At 44.9% G+C, this 22,640-nt stretch overlaps 2 protein-coding genes across 3 annotated transcripts in view; both read right to left on the bottom strand.

Moving 5' to 3' along the window:
* Positions 1-14,364, bottom strand: part of VPS13D (vacuolar protein sorting 13 homolog D) — a 130,392-nt gene extending 116,028 nt beyond the window's left edge. The window contains exons 1-10 of the mRNA XM_072977709.2: positions 14,253-14,364; positions 9,717-9,893; positions 8,233-8,307; positions 7,524-7,714; positions 6,424-6,504; positions 5,329-5,445; positions 3,613-3,717; positions 3,344-3,514; positions 2,940-3,040; positions 1,676-1,844 (exon numbers count right to left, since the gene is read on the bottom strand). Of these exons, the coding sequence (XP_072833810.2) occupies positions 1,676-1,844; positions 2,940-3,040; positions 3,344-3,514; positions 3,613-3,717; positions 5,329-5,445; positions 6,424-6,504; positions 7,524-7,714; positions 8,233-8,307; positions 9,717-9,813 (1,107 nt within the window). The 5' untranslated portion in view covers positions 9,814-9,893; positions 14,253-14,364. The remainder of the gene's footprint in view (positions 1-1,675; positions 1,845-2,939; positions 3,041-3,343; positions 3,515-3,612; positions 3,718-5,328; positions 5,446-6,423; positions 6,505-7,523; positions 7,715-8,232; positions 8,308-9,716; positions 9,894-14,252) is intronic.
* A 2,962-nt stretch (positions 14,365-17,326) lies between these two features.
* Positions 17,327-22,640, bottom strand: part of LOC110070508 (tumor necrosis factor receptor superfamily member 1B) — a 31,641-nt gene continuing 26,327 nt past the window's right edge. For both annotated transcript variants that reach the window (XM_072977705.2, XM_078379132.1), the window contains 2 exons: positions 19,943-20,159; positions 17,327-19,130 (listed from right to left, as the gene is read on the bottom strand). In XM_072977705.2, the coding sequence (XP_072833806.2) occupies positions 18,841-19,130; positions 19,943-20,159 (507 nt within the window). In that variant the 3' untranslated portion in view covers positions 17,327-18,840. The remainder of the gene's footprint in view (positions 19,131-19,942; positions 20,160-22,640) is intronic.

Raw genomic sequence — 22,640 nt, 5'->3', positions numbered from 1 at the left:
TTCATTTATATCAGTGGTTCTTAACCTGGGCGATAATGCCCCCCAGGGGGCGATTTCATTTTTCAGGGGGGCGGTAGAACGAAAAGGGGCGGCGTGGGGGCGCTGGAGCAGAAGGGGGGCGGTAGGGGGGCGCTGGAGCAAGCCAAACCTGTGAAGATGGCTGCAGCCTTTTTACAGTGTGCATGAATATATATTTTCCTCCAATTTTAATTTAGTTTCAGACTTTTTGTCTTGAAATTTTTAGTTCCTGCATTTGTTTTTATGCCCTTTTTATATTTCTTTTTGCGTCTTAAAATTCACTTGCAACTAAATCATTAAATGTTACTTTTTTGGGGGGGGTATTTCATTTTCTTGGAATTTAATTTTGTTTTCAGGGGTCATTGGATTTAAGTGTCTTAAATAAACAAACAAACAAACAAACAAGATATCATCACCGCGGGGAGGGGGGCGATGATAACTTCCTCAATGGTTCAAGGGGGTGTTTCTTTCAAAAAGGTTAAGAACCACTGATTTATATGACTATATCCCATGTACTCCCCCCACCCCCGCAGTCCTTCCTTCCTTTCTTCTTCCTTTTCGGTTTGAATTTTTTCTTTTAGAGCACAATATCCTGTTACTTCCAAATTCAAATCACCAGGTTCTGAACACACAAGGATCTGAAACAACCTTCAAATAGTGTATTCTGATCCTAGTAACTACAGTTTCCATACGTAATCAGGAACTGCAGTTAACTCACACAGGACATCTTTTACTACAGCATAAAAAGAGGGTAAGGAAGAAAAGAAAACACACCATTGGCCCAAGGCTCATGTGTTAGTTTATGAAGCTAAATTGCATTGTAGAATCATAGCATGATGGAGTTGGAAGGGGCCTCTAAGGCCATCAAGTCCAACACTCTTGCTCGGTGCAGGAATCCAAATCAAAGCAGATCTGACAGAGGGTTGTCAAATTTTGTCTTGAATGCCTCCAGTGCCGGAGCACTCGAGGTAGTTGTTCCATTGTCGTACTGCTCTAAGACGTTTTTCCTGATAACAGAAATTGTATCAGTTTACTAAGCTGAGTACATGTGATATTACATTTCAAAGTGGAAGAGATAAAGTGCTGCTAGTTAAAATTCATTAGAAGTAGGTCTTCAAATTAATAAGGGGTTGCATCCAATTTTCCTACTATTTAAAGTAGACCCACTGAAATCAATGGGACCAGTTGGTTGGAGCCAACGCAGCCCATTCTTTACAACACAGTCTTTCCCAAGCAGGATTAATGTGGGATTTAACAGAAGGTAGCAACTTACAGGTCAACTCAATCTTCTAAAAAATAGCAAGCCCACACACCCGTTTTCCACAAAACATGAGTGATGGTTTAAAAAAAAAAAACAAGCCACCCCCACAACTCTGCAAACACAGATAAAAGTTGTTGCCTGGCAGCTCAACAGATGGCAGGAGATTGAGAGTTCAAACCCACAGTGTGCATCCTGGAAGAGCCATCCTCTATGGCCTTGGGCAAGCTGAATAGTCTCAGGATGCCCTGAGTAGAAGGGAATGTGAAAACACTTCTGAGGACTTCCTAAGTGGAAAGCCTTGAAAAGGGTCCCTATAAATCAGAATTGACTTGATAGCCCATGAATATTATTACTATTAAGGAGAGGGGATGTTCCACTCCTTCTGCTTCCCAATACCTGCTCTTCATCACAGAGTTCCTCCTCTTTCAACTTCCTGGAGTAGAGTTCCGTGTACACGACAGCATCTCGGGCTCGGCGCAGTGCAAATTCCCAGCAGGACCGTTCCCTCTGCTCTCTGATCTCTGCAATGTAGGCGTTCAGAGCAAAATGCCACCATGCGCGACAGCTGAAAAGAGTTCAGAAGTCGATGCATGCCCAATCAGAAGACTCACTCAGGTGCAGGAACAAACCCAGAAAGGTAATAAAACTATTGTAATGGCTGTTAAGTTAACTCTGCAATTCAGGCATTTACTAGCACAGGGAGCCGTTTGCTGGATACTGAATCTCATCATGTAGACTCAGTTCCGTCATCTTCCCTTCATCTGCACTTAAAATAGGTGGAAACAAATCTATATACTGCATAGTGGTTAGAATGAATGACTAGGGATGACCTGGTTCAGATCTCCACCTTGAAGCTATGAATGACCCCTGGCCAAACTCTTATGCTCCTAACAAGAAGTGTTGGATATGAATATGATAAACAGTGATTCAGAAAGGAAGTGGGGCTCATGAACTCCCCCATCCAAATTACTGCAAGACAGAAAAAAGGAATCTCATCTATCACACATTCTGATGCTGACTTAGGATGGCCCATGAGGGCAGTTTGGTACGCTTTATGCATCTGATGCTCAAACAACAAGGAAATTACAGAAAGCTCCCAGGAATGTGACAAAAATTGTGAATGCTCAAGCTGAATGGCTGCATATCCCCAGGGACCACAGTAGGACACATGTGGGTCTCCTAGGATCAGATATGAAACCCTTCTAGCCCTCTGGCCCCCAGCACCTCACACTCCTCAAATTTTAGAAGCAAATTTGGGCAAAATTGTTTTGCTCAAAAATTCCCTTTGTGCTCTCCTCTCAAGAGCACAGGGGATAAAGGTAACATGCCTTTAAGGACCCCCAGCATTCTCACATTATAAAAGAAGAGTTACACATGCTTTTCAGTTAAAACAATCCTGCTGTTGCAACCTTTACAGTGCATAAGCACTTGATCCACCTGAATAGAATAGACAAACATTGGCCCCATGCCTCACAAGCGTGGCCGTCAATTGTGACAAATTCAGCCCCACTGAGATTGCCCACTCCTGCCACAGACAAAGAGAAGCGTGGGTGGCAGAGATGTCTCAGCAACCACAGTGACAGCAAAAATAGGACACATTTTGGAAACAGCATCTAACACGGAAGGGAGAGTTATTTGAGCAAGAAAACAAAGCCCATACTTTCCAGTTACTGGAACCCTTGGCTTCCATCTTCTGAATTTGAGCTGACGTTCCTTCCGATCCAGTTCTTTCAAGAAGTCCATAATTTGCCGGTACTGAGTCTACAGCGCATAAAAGGCGTGATTACCCAACAACAACAGGAACAGCAGAACCAGTGCGTAGTTTCGAAACAGCATCCGAAATGGAATGGATGACAAGGGGAACAGGGGAGTGCTGGTGAAGACCGAGTGGTGTGATCAAACAGGCATCTGTATATTCAGTCTTGACACAAACACACTTGATTTCTATTTTTTTTCCCCAGCAAGCACTGCAGACACACATATTCCCAATCCATTCACTGCTATACATCCCTAGGTAAATGTTCCACTCATAAAAGAATGAGTGTGTGGTTCTCTTTTTTTTACCTGAGAAAGTTTCAGGGGTATCATCTCCAGCTGGATGTCAAATTCGAGCCGAGGAGTATTCCGTGATCTCAGGGGCTCCTTGGAGCAGTTCCTTTTGAGCAGAGCAGACGTGCGCAAGGGCTCCATGATGTAGTTATGGTCACGGCTCTCCATGCTCTCATCCATTGCTTTCTGGAAATCACAACTGATTTCATTTCCCCACACCAAGGCTCCTTGTTCTCTCCCTTGCCCCCCCCCCAATGAACATACGTATGCAAAAGGGCTCCTACCTGAAGCTCCCCGGGGGGCAGGTCTCCCAGTAAAGTGCAGTCGGTATCCCAATAGATGCTGAAGTCAGCAATGTCCAGCTGTTTCTTCTTCATGAGTTCCTCCACCTGAGAAGGAGAACTCAGTTTGAGCCATGATGAAAGCAGAACAGGTTGCAACCCCCAAGCAATGGTTCTGTTCTACCGTTATGAATAACAGTGTGCCATCAAGTCAGTCCCAACTTAGGGCAACATTACAACACCAGATATTTTTTTTTACACTTTAAAAACAGCTTTTATGCACTTTGTCTCATGTTTCCACACAAGAATCTGTCTTAAGTCCTTATCATTTTCTCTCAAAGGAGTCGCATGATCTTTTTTTGTGGGGTTGTCATTTTCAGCCGGTGGTTCCCAACCTCGGATGCCCAGATGTTCTTGGACTGCAAAGTCCCAGAAATCTTGGCCAGTACAGCTGATGAAGAAGACTTCTCGGATTTGCAGTCCAAGAACATCTAAGTTGTCCAAGGCTGGGAACCACTGCACTAGGCAATCCAGATCACACTGTGTGACACAGGAACTATTAACCAAATCACTCACTATGTGCAAAACTCAACATTTTACTTTGAGTCATTTGTCATCTTCAGGGGGAATTCACTTTTAAACTCTCCTTGTCCCCAAATGCAGTTTAAACCCACCGGAGGTAATGTCCACAGAACACTAAAGCATGCAAACATTATCAACCAGTTAAAGGCACACATAAGGGATCTCAGTCCAACCAAGGGCAAAATTCCAATTCAGCCAGCAGAACTTTGGGGATAGAGGTGGTAAAAAAAAAAATCCAGTGGCACTATTTGCTGAAAACCTGACTATGTAGCTCCCAATCACTTTCTCAGCTTAGCCATAGCTTGTTGACGCTTGCTTCTGCGTCTTCAAACTTTACCTAGTGGTCGAACACTAGCTTAAATCCAGTAGTGGAATTTTATGTGCAGTAGTTTTTTGAAAACTAAACATTTCCCTTGGGATCCTTTCCAGTGTGGTGGACCTGTTTGGGGGGGGGGCATGGGAGAGGATGGAAATCTTTACTACCCGAGATGACTTTCAGAAATCAAAGCCTTGTAAAGGCTTCCCCGTGGCAAAAAGGATCACAAAGGAGTCGCATGATCTTTTTTGTGGGGTTGTCGTTTTCAGAACTTCTTCATTTCAGCCTGACATGGCGTAACTTCCCCTACTAGATTTCAGCCATTGTTCACAGCCTTTTATTTCTGTTTTATCATTGCATACCACTTCCTTAGTTTGGCTTCACTGATTAAGGACATTTTCATCCAGACTGACTGACTCCTAGCTTCCTTCTGTATAAACCTGATAGCCCAAGTATGTCATAGGAGTGGAGGCTTCTTTAATCAACGAAGCCAATCAAGGTAAAGAAACATAGCATTAAATAAAAAATAAACTCCAGAAACAAGGTTTGAAGATTAAATGTTTTAAAAAACTTGGATCAAACCTTCAAAAGCTACAGAAAAGCAGCTGGGTGCCACGCCACCAATTTTTAGGTAGCAGGACCATTTTTGGCTTTCCTTTTTCAAAAAAGAAAAGAAAAGCTTGAATAGGACAGAAGGCTGGCTCGGGGCCTTGTGGGGCCGATGAACTGCCCAAAGCCCACTGCCACTTTAATGCATCAAAACACAGGGCAACACATGGTAAGCTCATGCGCTCCTCCAAGCACACACATCTTGTACTCACTGGCTCATTGACAGCATTTTGCACAGAGACGTTTTTTATACAGACTCCAAACGCAAATGTTTTGGAAGGATTGGTGACGCCATCCTCAAATCTCAGGTGGACATCTTGAATGTTTAACTGAAGAGGAAGAGATAAAGGGGAGATTCTCTTTAAGCCTGCATGAAACAAGCTAAGTAGGCTCAAAGATATCATTCACAAACATTCTAAAATGCAGAATAGCATCCTGTAGGCCGCCCCAGCATTTTTCTCCATGTCACCATCAGTAAAATCAACTATTTATCACAATGAATTAATTACTCCTCTGCTGTGCCGAGGAGTCCACAGACAAATTAATTAACAGGGTGGATGGATTTTGCTAGCCACGGTAACCAATTTAAAAAACACACACACCTCTGCTCCCCAGCATCCTTTCAAACAAGAGGATAGGGTGCAGAAGCTATCTCTGTGAGAGTGAAAATAAGGACACCCCCCCCCCATTGGTCTCTCTTTCTAGCCCCCAGGAGGAGTGGTAGCTTGCCATGCCGGCGGCACTGTCCAACTGTGGTGTTCAAGGTATCTTGGAGCCCCCCCCTTCTGTAGCTGGGAGGTGGAAAGGGAATCTGGAATCCCAGCTGCTACTGTTGAGTGGGCCTTCGGAGGTGCTTGATCACGTAAAAGGCTGGGGAGCTAGCACCTTGGCCAGTTATAGCTGTGCACAACTGTTTTCCTTGCTACCCAGAAGGGTCCTCTACAGCCTTCCCAGCTATCTCTAACTTATTCTGTAAATGCAGCATTAAGAGAGAGAGAAAAATGAAAGCGCTTCTAGTTACAAGGACAACACTCAAACAGCAGCAAAGGTGGATGGGTGCTGATGAAGCTAGCAAAGTCTCGCAACTCGGCTTCGTTATCAAAGTCCCGCATCTCGGCTTCTTGCGGGCCTCACACCTAACCATTGCCCACCCACACCTTTCGGCCCAGTACGTTCCAGCTGCCAGAGGTACTAGAACACAAACAGAAGGCGATGGAGGTTTATTCCTCTGCTCACCAAGAGGTGGGGAAAATATTAATATCGTATTGGAAATGAAATGAGAGGACGGCCTGCCCATCTTAACTTACCTCGATGTTCTCTACAATCCTGGCAACGACCGAGGCGGTGACCGAGTACCAGTAAGATTCTGCTACCTGCTCCTGTTCTTTCTGAAAAGGGAAAGCAGAGACGTCTACCTTGTGAATTCAAAGAGAACAGAACCCGACAGAAAATATTCTGCGAGCGGAGTGCAAGAAAAAAAAAAGATTCCGGGTCATGAGCAGGTTTGGAAAAAAAAACAGTGAGCTACTAGGGCTTCATGGGTCTACAATACACACAGGAACCAGGTATGGAAAGCTGAGCTGCAACCTATAGAGGCATTCCCCCCCCCCCCCCTTAGACAAATGCTTTGTCTAGGAAGAATCTGATTCCCCTCCCACAGACAGTTCACAGCAGAAGAGAGGAAAAATTTAAAGGCAAAATGGAGACATTTTTGTGGCCAGTAGAAAGGAAAACTGTGCGTACATCAGAGTTTGTTTCACACAATTACCACGTATGCCTGTCTCACAATATGTGCAATGCAGTAAGAAAATGCAAGAGCACACCTTCCAAAAAGAACAGCACAACAGCAAAAGGTGCTGCTCTTAAATCGCCTCGTCACCCTTAAAACAGGCCGTTTACGATATAATTACACAGCCTACATACTGCCCCCCCGCCCCCCAGTGAGATGGGTCCTCATTTTACCAACTTCGGAAGGATAGAAGGCTGAGTCAACCTTGAGCTAGCAACCTGGGATTGAACCCAGGGAGTGAGCAGAGTTTTGGCTGCAGTACTGCAGTTTAACCATTGTGGCCCCAGGCTCTACTTCTACTCACCGGCAGTAACGTCATCTTATGAACACAGCCTGTCCTACCTGAAGTTTAGGAAACTGATTTTCATTCGCTAGGCTGCAGGGCTCGAACACCCCCCATTACAATAAACGAAGTTGATATAATTACAGAATATTTGCTGCTTTCTGGAGAAACAAAAGCCACCCCATTTCCTCAGTATTTAATCAAAGATACGAGTTTTCTAGAGACATACATAACCAGAAAACAAAGTCTGAATTCAATCAATTACCCAAATTTGGGGAGGTGGGGATGGTAGCAAACCCATTAAACATTATTTACAAAGTACTTAAACAACATACTTTCCATTTTTCTTCCAGTGCTAATAAAATGGCTTTCTTGCTTTCCCGTCCAAGCTGCTTCTCTCTTTCTTCATCAAAATCTTCCTGCTTCGCTGGAGAGCCAACGAGGTGCAATTTGGACACCGATATCACCCATGGGTCGATATGGGGACGATAAAACGGTATCTGCAGAGTTATTTTGTCAATGAAACCTACAATTGCCATAGAGAAGAATGTGAGCACTCAAGAGAGGTAGGGGAAAAATTATCAGATTTTTTTCCTTTCTTTTTCAAGCATAGAGAGGCTTCCACACAGGAAACGCTTCCTCGTTGTCTCCTCTGGAGCACGGAGTTCTAGGGAGCCCTCCTTGCGAAGTGGATACAGAGCTTAAGATCAGCGATGACCAAAAAGCATGGGAAAATTGCTGACTGCAGGGGATGGATGGGTGGGGTTTTGTGCCAAGTGACAAATTTACAGAACAACCCTCCCCCCCCAACCTGATGAAACACGCTGCCTGCCATCCACCAGTTTTTGAGCCAAACAAAATTGGGTTGGTCCAAGCCTCCCTCACTCTTCTAGCAAACCTATGGTTTTAAAGCCTTCCTAGAGGGAAAGCTCACCAACAGAAATCTTCATTCAATGTGATCCCATAAAATCTAATAAAGGAACAGCTACAAACACATTTCCCAAAGGCGGCTTCTCTGGTTTCAAGCCACTCCCAAGGACCTACCAGCTTTGACCTCAAAAGGCAAGAGTTCTTTCAAGGCGTCTTTCTTCAACGGCAAATTTTCCAACTCCACAGCGCCTGCGGGAACAAACCATCCAAGCTGAACCACTGAAAAGTGTCCCGATCTTCCCTCCCTCTGGGATAGATGTTCTTAAAAAGCATGCCATTTTATTATACAGCTTGAGATCAAGCAATGCCTTTCCTGCATCACCAAAAAGTTACAATAAGACAAGCTTTCAAGTTCTCCAGCATGGATCATATTCATGAACGCGGTGGCCTCTTTATGCCGAATTCTGGAGAACTCAAGAGCTTATCTTCTTTGTAACCACTTGTGTGCGCGTATTCTGTGCCGTTAAGTCAGAACCAACTTATAGCGGTTATACCGACTTTAAAGGTTTTACCCTAATAAAGGCTTTCAAGGTGACTGAGATATTTAAGGGTTTTACCATTACCACCAGCCCCCAGTGAGCTTTCATCGCCAAGTGGGCATTTGAACTCTCCAGAGTCCTAGTTTGTCACTCTACCCACTACACCACACTGTGAAAAACTTTACTGGCATGAGAAGAGGCTTCTTCATGAGACTGAACCTCAGTGACTACTATATCCCTTCCAATTCACTAGGGATTTAACTATAACTGCCTTTAGCCTTGTGTGATATCCAACTGCCAGTTTTCTGTACCTGCATCTTATTACACGGAAGTGAAATAATGAGACTAGCACAGCACAAAAACAACAACAACAACAAGTAAGCTTGAGAGATAATTAAACAATTACCATCTTGGATGTGTATTTTGTATCTGTATTTTGTCTACCTTCAAAAAGATCACACAATTTATCTTGGGAACAAGTTTCAGAGGTAGATTAGAAAGGGAGCAGCCTGCCCGAAGCTGCTTAAATAAGTGGAGGCTTCATCTGAACTTTCCTGTATACAAGCTACCGTACTGCACTGTTTTTGTTTTGTTTTGTTTTGTTTTTTTGGTAGAATATGAAAAACTGATTATTTTTACCCAGATCAAAAAGTGGGATTTTTATATCTCCTGCTGGAACTGAGACTGAGAGGCTGGATCCGGTCATTGATCTCGCAGGAGAGATTTCCACGGAAACATCTCATCATCATGGGGGGGTGGGGGTGGAATCAATTTTGGAAGCCAGTATGACTAGACCTTGTGTGGGCAGGATCACCAAACATAGCCACTCAAAGCCATTCACCAAATTCTATCTCTTGGAGACTCTCAGGAGGAAGATTTTCCAATTTCCCTTCCCCCCCCGTGACCCTATTTTGAAAGTGGAGCAGGGGCTCCAGGTACTAAAAAAAAAGTAGGGGGTCCCCTGTTATCCACAGGCTGCATGCTCCCCACCAATTTTTAAACAAATGAGAAAGAAAGGAGACGCCAAGGACTCAACACAAGGGAGCAAAAGCATCAATACAAATGTACGGCAGATGGAATCAAGAAAAGGAGGCCTCTGGTACTATTCCTACACCTTACCTTTTAGAAGAGCTACCGAGAGCTGGTCTGTGTTCAGGTTACTGACATATTTGCCTAGGTAGTTGTTGAGAACCCAGGCTATCAATCCCTCCAACATGACTATTTCCTAAAACAGTGTGGCCAAGACCTCGTCGTCATTCCTCTCTGCTGCCTTCCATGGTGAAAACACAAGCCACCCTGAAATGCAAAGGAGATCCTTCATTTCAGAGACAAATGCGCTCAATGAATTGACCATTACTGATCACCAACAACACTGTCACAGCATTCATTAATTTAATTCTGGCTCGCAGCCTCCGGCCAGAAGCCACGACTATATTTTGCTCTCTCAGGAACAAAACTGTTAACACTGTGCCCCTGTTAAGTCAATGAAGCTGGCTGCCAAAAAAAGGTCTGTGCTACAGAGTTATTGACTTCATCGCCGGATTATTAGAATGTGCTGCGCATGGCGCTGCCCTTGAAGGTGACTCAGAATTTCAGCTAGTCAAGAATGTGGGAGCCAAAGTTGCAACTGGTTCATTCAGAGCAAGTCACATTAATCTGATTTGAAAAGAGCTACGCTGTCTGTTCACTCCGAATCCCAGTTTAAGGTGCTGGCGCTTACCTACAAAGCCCTGAATTTAGAAACGTAATCTCTCTGTGTGTGTAAATCTCTGCAGGCCTCTCTCTACATGCCCTGCCCTTGGTTTAAGATGAACACGGGAGGTTAGCTCAGCAGTTTAGGCATTGACTGCGGAGCCAGAGGTTGGGAGTTTGATTCCCCTACGAGGCCTCCTTGACAACAGCTGGACTAGATGATTTATAGGGTTCCTTCCAGCTCTGCCATTCTAAGATGATGATAATGATGACTCTCCTCTAAGTTCCATGGCGAAAATATGTGCCAAACGAAAGGCTATCTTCTATTGCCATACTCTATTTGTGGAACACTCTCTGTGTAACACTGGATTAGTTCCTTTTGGCAAGAGCTCAAAAGCCACTTTGAAAAGCCATTTTAAGACTGTACTCCATGCATCTGGGAAAGTGGGCTGTGCATTCATACTATAAGGTTAAGGCCACATGCCTGTTTCTCATTTTAAAGTGGTTTAGAAACTTCTAAGGCAAGGCTGGATGTCCGCCTATTAGGACCCCTGCACCAGTGGACTCCCAGTATCAACAGAAGGCTGTCTTTTGTGATCCCTGAGGTGTTTTCCTACTCTGGATGTCCAACGAATCACAAATCACTCCAGCTCACGCCATTAAGAAAATCTGGATTTCCAGAAAACAGGTGTGGACAAAGTGTGAACCTCCCTCAGATGCTACTGGACTAAGTTCTCATCATCCTTAGCTAGCACAGCCAAGGCTGAGAAAGGCTGGAAGTTCAAGAGCAACTAGAGAGTTACACTTAGCCCATCTTGGCCATGTAAAAAAATGACTGTCCATTGTTCTTGTCTGCAGGCACTCCCTCTGCACTGGCTCAAATTAAGCCTTCTGCCATAGACAAACATAGAACAAACTGAGAACCTGATTAAATTCAAATAATTGCAAGAATTGCAGGTGGAGAAGTACATTTCAGTCTCCGGCTGTAGAAGAAACTCCCTGCAGTGAAGAAATCAGAAGATGACTGTGACCCAGTTAGGGTAACTACGAAGGATCTAGAAAATATCTTGAAGTGTTAAGGAAGTTCACCCTTATGAACCCAGCTATTATTTACAAGTGTGAAATCTGCTCAGTGAAGAAAACAAACAAGAAAAACTCGCTTGAAAACATGGTGTTGGAAGACACCGTGGACCAGCAGAAATACAATCAATCGGTACTCAATCAAACCAAGTTGGAATTCTGCCCAGAAGCTTTGAAATGACTATTTTGAGACCACCTTACTTAGGACAGATCATGAGAAGAGAAGACTCACTGGAAAGACAATAATGTTAGGGAAAGTGAAAGAAAGGGGGGGGGGAGAAAGACTGAACACAAGATGGATTGATTCCATAAAGAAAGCCATGACCTTGAGTTTGCCAGACACAAACACAACTGCCAAGGACGGGACCTTTTGGAGGTCATTAATTCACCATAAGCTGGAAGCAACTTGATGGGACATAATAAAGGTGCATATGTAATTCAGGCAGCAGCATGAAGGAGGGGGCATGGCAAGACAGATAGCTGAGAACTAATATTTACTGAAGGTTAAATTTTAAGAGTGCTCTTGGGTTGGCCTATTGCTGCTGTTACAAAAACAGAAGTGCAAAGGAGGGCAACATCTGGCCTTGTGCCACACCCAGGTCCCTGACTACTGCTTTTGACAACTCACAGAGGGTTGTGGAAATTTTCTGCAGAATGTCTAAGCCTTTGCTGGCTGTAGTAAGAGTTTTAGAAACAAGGATGAAGCCCTTTCCCTGTTCCGGGAAAGACCAATGTGGGAAGGGAATAACAATCCCCTGAACTAACATGTTATTATGATACAGGTTTTCAAAGTTGATCAAACCGGTAACACTGGCCAAATCCGAATTGCATGACACAAAATCCGGTCCATGAGACCTGGTACAACTGACCACATTCCAAGTTCATATTTTGCTTCCGTCACAAATCTGTTCAGAAACAGGTATGATGGAAATGGTACTCTGACATCTCAAGAATCAGATCTTCTCTCTCTGTGCTGCTAACATGAACGATAATAAGGCTGGCCTGCCATCCACGATCATTGCTGGGCTTCCTACTTGATTGTAAACACAGGAGACTTTGAAGACTCACACATGGTAGGAAAATGAAATTATGGCCATTAGCTCCAACAGCCACAGGAAAGCCAGCCATTCTCGTTCACTTTCTCTCCCTGCCCCCCCATTTTTTTCTATTTCTCAGCCTGACACCTAATAGGGTAAATATATAGAAAATATTCTCTTCAGTCTACCACAAGAGTGAAGGAAATGACAGTGAAAGAAAAACATGGATCAAATCCAGGAACACACGCACAACACCAATTTTACCAATATTATAAACCAATGTCTGGATGTGGACTATCGTTGTGCTTCTGTATCCATAATTCTAAGCTCCAGGAAATGGCTTGATATTACTCTGCAATAACGTGCCCTCAGTGCCGGCAGGAAAAAGGATGCCAAGCTTTTTATATAGCCTGAATTTTGACAACATAAATGGCAGCAGTCAAGATGGTCTACAGCAGTGGTTCTCGAACTGGGGTTCTCCAGAAGGTTCTTGGACTAAAACTCCCAGAAGCCTTCTCCATTTGCTGGGCTGGCCAGGATTTTTGGGAATTGCAGTCCAAGAACAACTGGGGAACGAAGTTTAAGATCCAATGGTCTACCACAGTGGTCCCCAACCTTGGGCCTCCAGATGTTCTTGAACTTCAACTCCCAGAAATCCTGGCCAGCAGAGGTGGTGATGAAGGCTCCTGGGAGTTGTAGTTTAAGAACATCTGGAGGCCCAAGGTTGGGGACCACAGGTCTACCGGATAGCCTCTTGTGCTCACCAACATTCACAATGTGACACAAAACTCGGAAAAATCCCAGAACTCGACTCCTTTTTTTTCCCATCAGTGAGCTCCAACACAATGGCGCTATTTCTCAAGTCTGAACTGTTGCTGACTCAAAGTCCAAAGTTATAAATTTATGTACGGGTTGCACCCATTATTAGAACTGCTTTATTTGCTGCCGACTCAAGATCCTCATTCTCCAAGCAGCCTACCTCACCGGGTTGTCCTACAAAATGACCCCAAAGCAGTAGAAATAAGTAAGCCTGAGGGGGAAAAAAAAGAACATATAAAAGAAATACCGTGAGCTAATGGCAAGCATGAGGGCGGAGAGAGAAAGAAGGGACAAGGCTGGAGGTGGTAATTAGCCTGGTCTAACTCCGAAAAGGTAAATCTTGGACTACAACTCCCAGAAGCCTTTGCCAGCAGAGCGAATGGGGGGCAGCTTCTGGGAGTTGTAGTCCAAGGGAAGCAAGGTTGGGAACCCCTAGTCTTAGAGGTTAATGGTGTTATTTGATCTCCTCGAACTAGACCCGTCGGTTCCCACCCTTGGGTCTCCAGGGCTTCTTGGACCACAACTCCCAGAAGCCTTTGCCAGCACAGTGAGTGGGGAAGGCTTCTGGGAACTGTAGTAAAATAATAAAAAAAAACCTCACAGGACCCATAGTTGGGCACTATAGCTCTACCCTATGGAGACCAAGGTGGGGGGGAATAAACCAGAGAGGGAGGGAGGCGACGTATCCAAGGAGAGTGGCCTACCTCACAGGGGTGGTGGTAGGAGCCGCCCCCAAGATTCGGGCTGCCTGAGGCACCCTGTGAAAGGGATCTTTTTTTTGGGGGGGGTGACTTTTTTCCTCACACCCCCTTCCCACAAGGCCTTGCGGGGTGGGGGAGGGGAAAGCCAAACCCCCTCCCCCCAGGAAGCGAAAGGCCACAAAACGCCTCCCCCCTCCCGCCCAAAAACAGGGGTGGGGGAAAACCCTCACAACTACTGAGGGCGGGGGGGGAAGGTCGACGCGGGGCCCCCTCAGGACTCCCCTTCCCTTCTCTTTCTTCTCCCCCCCCCTTCGCGAGGGGCGCACCTGCAAGTCCTCCCGGGCGTCCGCCCCGCGCCGCGAGCGAGCAAGCCTCCCTGCCGGCCGAGCCGCTTACCTGCGTCATGCCGAGCGCCGAGCGGAAGGCGGCAGGGGCGGCCGGCGGAGCGCCGCACCATCGATCGCTGGCCGGCCTCTCGGGGCTCCCTGTGGAGGGGGCGGGTCGGGGAAGAAAGGGCGGGGCTGGTGGCCGGGGGGAGCTTCGTTGCCGAGGCAACGGCCAGCCGAGTAGGCCTCACGGGCCTACTCGGGGCAGGCCGCCATTCTAATCCGCGGCCTCATGGGTTCAGTTTTTAACCGAGGTGTCAAACTGCAGTTGGGCTTGATGGGGGCCTGTTCCATCACAGCCTTTGGGGGCGAATCGGGGCCGCGGCGCGGAGGGAGGGAAGGAGGATGGCGTAGGATGGTGTGTATAGGATCGCTCTGCGACCCTTTCGGAGGCTTAGGGGTCGCGTGCCTGCCCAGGAGCAGCCCTTGTTACACTTAGCTTTTAAAAGGCACATTAGCAATTTTTTTGGGTCTTCTTCATTTGTTTTTTTCTCTCTTTTTGCTTTTCCCCTTGTAAAGGTGGCAGGATTAAGAGGACTACAAGTCCCAGCGTCTTCTAGGACTGGGGGTGTATGGGAGATGTGATCCTGAAAAAAGGGTTTGTTTTTTTTTGCAAAGCTTTGGGCCCTGAGCCCTGATCCTCCTGAAAACGGCTTTGATCTGCAGAGATAGCCAACCTGAGTAGTCCCACTGAAATAGGCAGCGTGGTGTAGTGGTTAGAAGCCCTCTGGATTTGAGGAGGATCTGGGTTCTAGTTGGACCATGAAACTCACTGACTTTGGACCACACAATCTCTTTGTTCTCTTTAAGCTTGACCCTACCTCATAGGGTTGTTGCTGTTAAGAATAGGAGACAACAGGACTGTATATGCCGTTTTCAGCTTCTTCGTGGAATGGAAAGCTTTAAAAAAAACAGCACAACCGAATGAAGCTCCATCCATTTTGAGTGTCTCAATTTCTACAGGTGCAACGAGACCACTTTGGATCAGGGGCTGTTAGGCCAAGGACTGCCCTTTTGCAAACCAAGCCCTAGGAAGAAAGACTGGAAGAGCTGAGCATGTTTAGCCCTGAGAAAAGAAGACTGAGAGGAGATGCGAAGAACAGCACTCTTCAAAGACTTGAAAGGTCATCCTACAGAGGAGGAGCAGAATCTGTTCTCTATCACCCCAGAGTACGGGACACGTCATAATGGGCTCCGGCTACAGGAAGCCAGATTTCTGCTGACTATCAGAAAAAAAACTTCTTAACTGTTAGAGCAGTACAGCAATGGAAACAATCACCTCAAGAGGTGGTGAGCGCTCCAACGCTGGAGGCATTCAAATGAAAGTTAAGACAACTGCCTGCCAGATCTGCTTTTTTTGGATTCCAGTCTTCAAGGCCCCTTCCAACTCAGTTCTATAATTCTGTAATAAAGACAGTTGCTAATATCCAAAGCAACTTGTGCCACCTAGAGGAATAAACCTACCTCTCTGCCAGCCACCCCCAGAGGGCAACCTATCTAACTCGGAGGGATGAAGAAACCTGCTTGCCAGTCATTCCTCTAACCCTATGCCTACACCTGCCACTGCACCACCTCTTGGTTTCGGAGGTAAATGCCTATGCCACCGATGTCTTTGGAACCTCTGTCACTTTCCTTGAGGGGGGTACCTTCTTCATGGCTGTATAACTTGGATTTCCGAAACCCAAACTTCACCAAGCTTGGCGGGATTGTAGAGGAGAGGCAACGGAAGCTTCTGTGCAATTTTGGTGTCTTGAGGTGCCTGGGGGCACTTTCCAGTGTATAACTCAGATATCTGAAATGCAAACTTCTCCAAACGTACAGGGCTGGGGAAAGAGAGTCAGGGGAAGCTTCTCTGCACACCCATTTTATATGGTTTCTGCTTCCCATTATCCAGGTATGATGTCGGCCTCTTTTTCATTAGATGCGAGACATACTGTACTCAACAAATTTCTTTTCCTTGGCCATTTTCTCTCTGCACCAAGATTTCTTGGCTTCCGGTGAAAATTTGATCCTGCTCCCCCTCCCCACACACATTTTTGCATGTGCATTTGCACAAGAAACTACCAAATTCTCAGCAGCCCTTTTGGAGAAATCTTGCAATGGAAACAAGTTGTGAAACATCAAAGAAATCTCACAAAGGTGGTTGTAGTTTTTCAGGCCATGTTCTGGAGGTTTTTCTTCCTAACGTTTCGCCAGTCTCTGTGGCCGGCGTCTTCAGAGGGCAGGAGTTAGAAATCTCTTAGATCAGATCCCAGCCATTGAAATCCTTAGAGAATACAAATCTCGCAAGATTTCGCGGGAGATAAAAAAGAAGGAAAGAAAACATGTGGACAGAAGTCTCTGAGAGCTGAAAAGCATTCCCCCCCCCTCCTTCCTCAGCTTCTCTCTAGAATGAGATGGTAAAATGAGCAGAATCGTAAATCGAGGAGTGTGTTTCTAAAAGAAGAGCTGGCCTGTGTTTGGGGAGGAAAAGACCAGTTGAGAAGAAACAAACAAAATGTGTTTAGCTATAGGATCCCATCTAGGATAGAGTTTACCTTCCTACGTGCTGGGACAAGAACTGGAACAGAATTGACAGAAGGACTGTGGTCATTCTTAAGGACATCAGATTCTAGAAGGTCTATGTAGACAGTGTCAAAGAAGACAATGGGACAGATAAAGAAAAGGAGAAACCCACCCAATTATTTCCACCACTGCTGCCCTTTTAGGTATATAGGCTTCTATGCAATTTACTGTTGCACAATATTTCACTTGTTTGGCTGAATAGCTCAATGTGGAGCCAGAAGTTGGGAGTTCAGTTCCTCCCTGTGCTTCCCAGGAGAAAAGCCAGCCTGGGTGGCCTTGGGCAAGTTGTACCGTCCCAGGACGCCCCCTAGAGGAAGGGAAGGGGAAACCTACTTCTGAGTATTCTCTCCCTAGAAAATTTTAAAACAAGGTCACCGTAGAGTTGACTTGATAGCACATGATGATTTACATTCTCAGCAGGCATTCATGCTCATCAGGTGACTACATGACACATGGAAATATTACCACATTTATTTGCACCATAGCAAAAAACGACCGTTGGTAATTTGAGCAGGAATCAAAGCACCGCCTGCAGTGGTCCAACAGACATTGCCAAAATTTGAGGAAGAAGAAGAAAAAACGACAAACAGTAGTTGAACTACAAGATCCTTACTTGCATTTCTGCAGTTACCAATTCGTAATCTGTGATCTGAATTACATTTTCTACCTGATAACAAGGACTGCTTGATTATCAAAGAAACTTTGCTCTGTACTTGTGCGTGTCTGGAGATAAGCTGAAGGACACTTCAAAACACATAAGGAAACTACAGTTTTCTAAAGGAAACACAGTGAAAGCAAGATGGGTTCCTGTCCGTCCAGGTGGAAGAAAGAGCATAGACTGTTTCAGTGGACGTGGCTCAAGCTACAATTAAAATTTGAAGATATTGTTGGGTTTTCTTTGGCAAGTTATAAAACAAAAAGTGGCAGAAAACCATGGGAGGTTTAGAAATATAAGGAGAACAACGAGACTTAAGACACTTCCATAACAGAAGACTGGTTGCATCTGCAATATTTCTACCCAAATTTATTTTTCTACATGATGGGGAATAGATTTTCAACTCATTACCATTTTACAAAGCCATAACAAACCATTTTGGTGTTCGGGACTTAGCCGTCCTATCCGTTAAGTGCCTGCTTTCTGTTTGCTTCTGTCTGCGGAGAAGTAGCTAGAGGTGGTCTGTGAACCCAGTGGAAGAAAGACCCTCTTCCGACAGCAAATTTTTACAGCCTCCAGATTTTGGTGCCTTGGCTTGAGGTCCCAGCCATCCTGCCTTTGGCCTGGCTCTATCATTTTATAACCAACAAAACGTAACAAAAAGATGACAGATAAAATGACAGTGCATTTTTTGGGGACAGGAATGTGCGTTCACTATAAAAACAGTTTGCATCTAAGGTCCAGAGAAGAAAATGCTACATTTTTACAATGCCATACAGTTACTATGAAGAAACGAAGCTGGCCCCCATTAAATTATGCTCATGTATTTACAGTCCTGAGTTTTTAAGAGACCAGCAGAAAAATCCAACCTATTGTTTCAAAGCAAATACATGGGTTTTCTGTAACAAAGCTGCCTTTTAACAAATTACATCATCAGTTCATGAGCTATCTTAGGTGCTGCAAATGTCCACGTTTTCTGCTTAGCCACAGCTCTGCCTGAAGATGCCGGAGAGTGAATTCAGGGCCTTTAATGCGTTAAGCCTGGGTTCTCGCCTTTCAGGATATAGCACACATTTCAAGACATTCCTCATTGTAACTTCTTTCTTGTTTGATCATCAATGAGTCCTTCCATTAGAAAACAGCTGAGTTTTTGTCCGGATTGCTTATGTCTAATGCTAGAAGCACCTGAGTTTCAGCAGCCACCGTTACGGGCTGACAGCACATTCTTAAAAAAAGCAAAAGCTGTCTTGTAGAAAGCCATCCAGCTGCTTTACTGCAATCCGTTCGCCTCTGGTGCAGGCTCCATCTTCAAGATATCTTCATCCCTGCATCTTGTGTGCTTAACGGCAGCAGCTTTCTCTCCTGGAAATCAAGGATCTCCATATTGTCCTCAACTTCCACAGCGATTTGTCTTCCGGGCTCTTTTTTCACTGTGCTTTCTTCCTTTGAAAGAGGAAGTTTGTCTTCCGCTGAAGAACAGCCTCTGGGAACTGCAGGAATGGAACCGTTCAGAGACTGGAACGGCACACTGTGATCCAAATTGCAGAGACTGACGACACAGCTTACGTTCACATGGGTCTTTCCACTACTGGATTGCTCTGTCAAAAGAAAGAGATCAAGAAGGATTTTGGAGTCATTGTAGGTCACAAGCTGAATAGGATTGTAATGCCTGTATTTATTTAAATTTCAATTTGTATACTGGCCCATAGTGCCTGGAACACTCTTGGATAATAGTGAACTCTCTCTCCCCCCCTTCTCTCTATGTATATATGCACATACATAGATGCATACATATAGACACACATATATATAAACACACCCATGTAATGGCAAAAGGAAAAAACTAGAAAACAAATATTTTTCACATGCATTACCAGAACTGGCCACTAGAGGGTGCCAGAGACCACACTATGTATTCTCCATTGTTCATAGCACAGTCTTTGACTCCCTTTAGTGGCTAATTTTGGTAATAGACCTAACAATAGTTTTTTCCTGGATTTCTTTTCTTTTAATATTTTCAGACCATGAATGCTGATCCCATGGATAATTGGGGGGGGGGGGTGTCCTACTGTAAGTAGGCAAGGAACACTGGTTACTCATTGAGCAGGGCGTTGGACTCAGTGGCCATTAGGACCCTTCCAATTCAATTATTCTATGATTTCCCCAACCTTGGAAGGATGGAAGGCATGAGACAATCTTGAGCCGGCTACCCGAACCCATCAGGATCAAACTCAGGTTGTGAGCAGAGGCTTAACTGCAGTCCTGCAATCTAACCACGGCACCATGAGGTTCAGTCTGTAAATTGTGCAGACTGCAAACTGACAGCTTGCAAACTATGTGCTAATGACTTTACTGAACCCCGTCCAAAAAAAAAAAAAAAAAGAGTCTTCTGGTCATGACAGTCTCTTACTTGAGTCTGCTGTGCTGTGGGTCACAGAGTTATTCAGTAAAGGTAACCTTTGCTGAAGTCCATCTGCTTCCATTTTGCTGATCCTGCTGCTTTTCTCAGAAGCTTGATCTAAGGAGCCACTGCTGGAAGAAGCTGAGGTCTCCAGCAGATTCTGCTCTTCCTGGCTGTTGCCATCCTGAGGACAACTCCCGGGCAGTTTTTCGGCTGGTGGAAATGGCTGGAACAGAATGGAGAACCAGACTATGAAAGATATATTCCAGAGAACTAGGACTCGAGGCCACTGGAATTGTGCAAAAAAAGAGAGATGGTAGTTGTGTTTTTCAATAAGATTTTTCCATCCCAATTATCATAGCAGTTTGCAGTGCTGAGTTGTTAACACTCCCTGGCCAGATTCCTGTTACCGATTTGCATGAGGAAATCTGTGTCTCAGCAGGGAATTGCCACTGCTTAACAAGGTGCAAGTTGCATTTCTGCATGCGTGCCATGCGTAGCCCAGAAACACAAATGAGCTTTGTTCTGTGATTGGTCACTGTCAAGTAAACATGGGCTTCATTTGCAAGTCTGACTGCTCAGAAATGCAGCTGTCACAATCGTGTCTGGAGAACCAACAGGCTAAACCCAAAACTGTTGCCACACATCATAAGTTAACCATAAGCTGGTGATCAGGAAGATGCCTGGATAACCAAATACGTCTTGAACCTCTCAGCAGACATTCATTGAGAAACCCAGCTAATCTCTGTGGCAAAGGCCATTCAGTTTTGTGACTATCACATCAGAGATGTCCGATCCAAGTCAACAGTATATTACAACCATATGACCCACATAAAGTAGACATTGAACTACGACTCATTTTGGGAATTATTCGGAAGGACATTGAGGTCCTCTCTCAGAATACCATCAAGAGCAGCTGCTCATTCTGACTAGTTTCCTGGAGTCGACTCCGGCAAGATGCTTTTACATCCAGAACAGGATGTAAAATGTCCTTATAATTGGCTTTCTTGGCAACTGGCAATAATAGAGCCAAAATATCCCAGGACACTTTGTTCAGAGAAATTTCCTGAGAATTCCCATCCAAAATGGGCGGCAGTGGCAGCAGGAGAGTCTGCCTTTTTATTGGGTCAAATCCTGTCTCTTTTTGTTCCTCAATGAATGAGGCGAGGTCCAGAGCATGGCCGGGGGGCGGGGATTCAAAATGGCGGCCAGTCTGTCAAGGATGCCTTGTGGAGTCAGGCCCCTTCCCCCTAACAAGCCAAATATTGCAGGGGATGGAGAAAGAAAACTGGGTTAATGCTAACAATAAACTCCCTCTCAAGAAACTCCATCCACCTCCTTGAGAATATTCAGCAGGAATATGGCTATCTAAAGAATTTCATAGAGATAAGTTAGGAGTGGTAGAAATTCCATTAAGCCTCACTGGATGACTAACCATAAGGCATTCAGTGTTGCAGTGTATTCAATTTTTGGTTAAATTCCTCTAGTTGCACAGCAGAAGTGCAAGGGTTGACAAAGCAGAATCACTTCAAGTTCTCCTTAGAGTAGTCCATCCCCTTTTCTCATTTAACTGGCACTGACAGTCTCCATAATTCATTCTGAGGCATTAGTAACAAAGAATAAAAACCATGTTCTTGACTTGTGAACAGATCAAACAGCAAATGAACAAACAGGCTCAACAGAGGGAATAAGCTCTCAACAGAGAAGGCGGGGCTGTCTTTGAAATCAGAGGCAGGGAAGGAACAATTGGTCAGTCCTGGATTGAATGACAGTCAGCCACCCCTTCTCCAGGTACCATGCAAGATTGTAAAAACTCCAACATTCACCACCTCTTGGGCTAATCCACTTCACATTGTTCTTGTGAAAATTAACGGTGAAGGTGGTGAGAACACAATATAATACTTTAAGATCACTGGAGGAAAGGTGGGATATTAATGTAATGAATTTTATAATAAATATATGGAGATCTATTTCCACAGCTTGGGCAAGTTCCTTTTTTGGACCACAAATACCAGGATTTTTGGCCGTACCATCCAAAATATGGAACTTTTGCAAACTCTGGCTCTTTCCCATTGATTCCGTAATTTTCATAAGCAGCTGTACCTGTGGAGGGAAACCTGATGCCCCCCTCTCTCTTCCCCTGCATCTTCCCAGCGGGCTGTCCGCAAGAAAACCAAAGAATTTGTTCCATGAAACAAGAGGCTGGAATGCTTCCATAAGAACGAAGGACTTTCAATTTGTATACTCCCGTGGGGTGCCGACTAAGAAGCGGTTCCCAGAAATAGCATGCATTCCAGCCGTCAGACGCCCTTCCTTGCCAAACAGATTATAAAAGCTACAGAAATTTTATCTGGCACCTCACGGATTGACAAAAGGATCCTCACTTTCGGCTTTCTTACAGTTGCTTTGATAAATATGCTGATATGCCTTTATTTTATCATACTGCTGATGTGGGAGAAAAAAATTGGTGGCATTCTGTTATCACCGTTCTTCAAAGATTGGGCATTTTCACAGGAAATTGTCTTGCTCACCCAGTATTTGGTGACAAGGTGGAGTCGTTTCCAGATGCTGAAGACTGAATGTTCAGATTTTCTCCAGGCAAAGAATCTTCTCTACCGTTGAGTTCTGGTCTATCTCTAATACAGCACCTCCTACACCTTGGTAGTCTCCCATCCATGTCCTAACCAGGTTTGGACCTGCTTAGCTT

The sequence above is a fragment of the Pogona vitticeps genome, chromosome 7 (assembly GCF_051106095.1).
Source record: "Pogona vitticeps strain Pit_001003342236 chromosome 7, PviZW2.1, whole genome shotgun sequence".
Lineage (NCBI taxonomy): Eukaryota > Metazoa > Chordata > Lepidosauria > Squamata > Agamidae > Pogona > Pogona vitticeps.
This window is presented reverse-complemented; position numbering and strand designations above follow the sequence as displayed.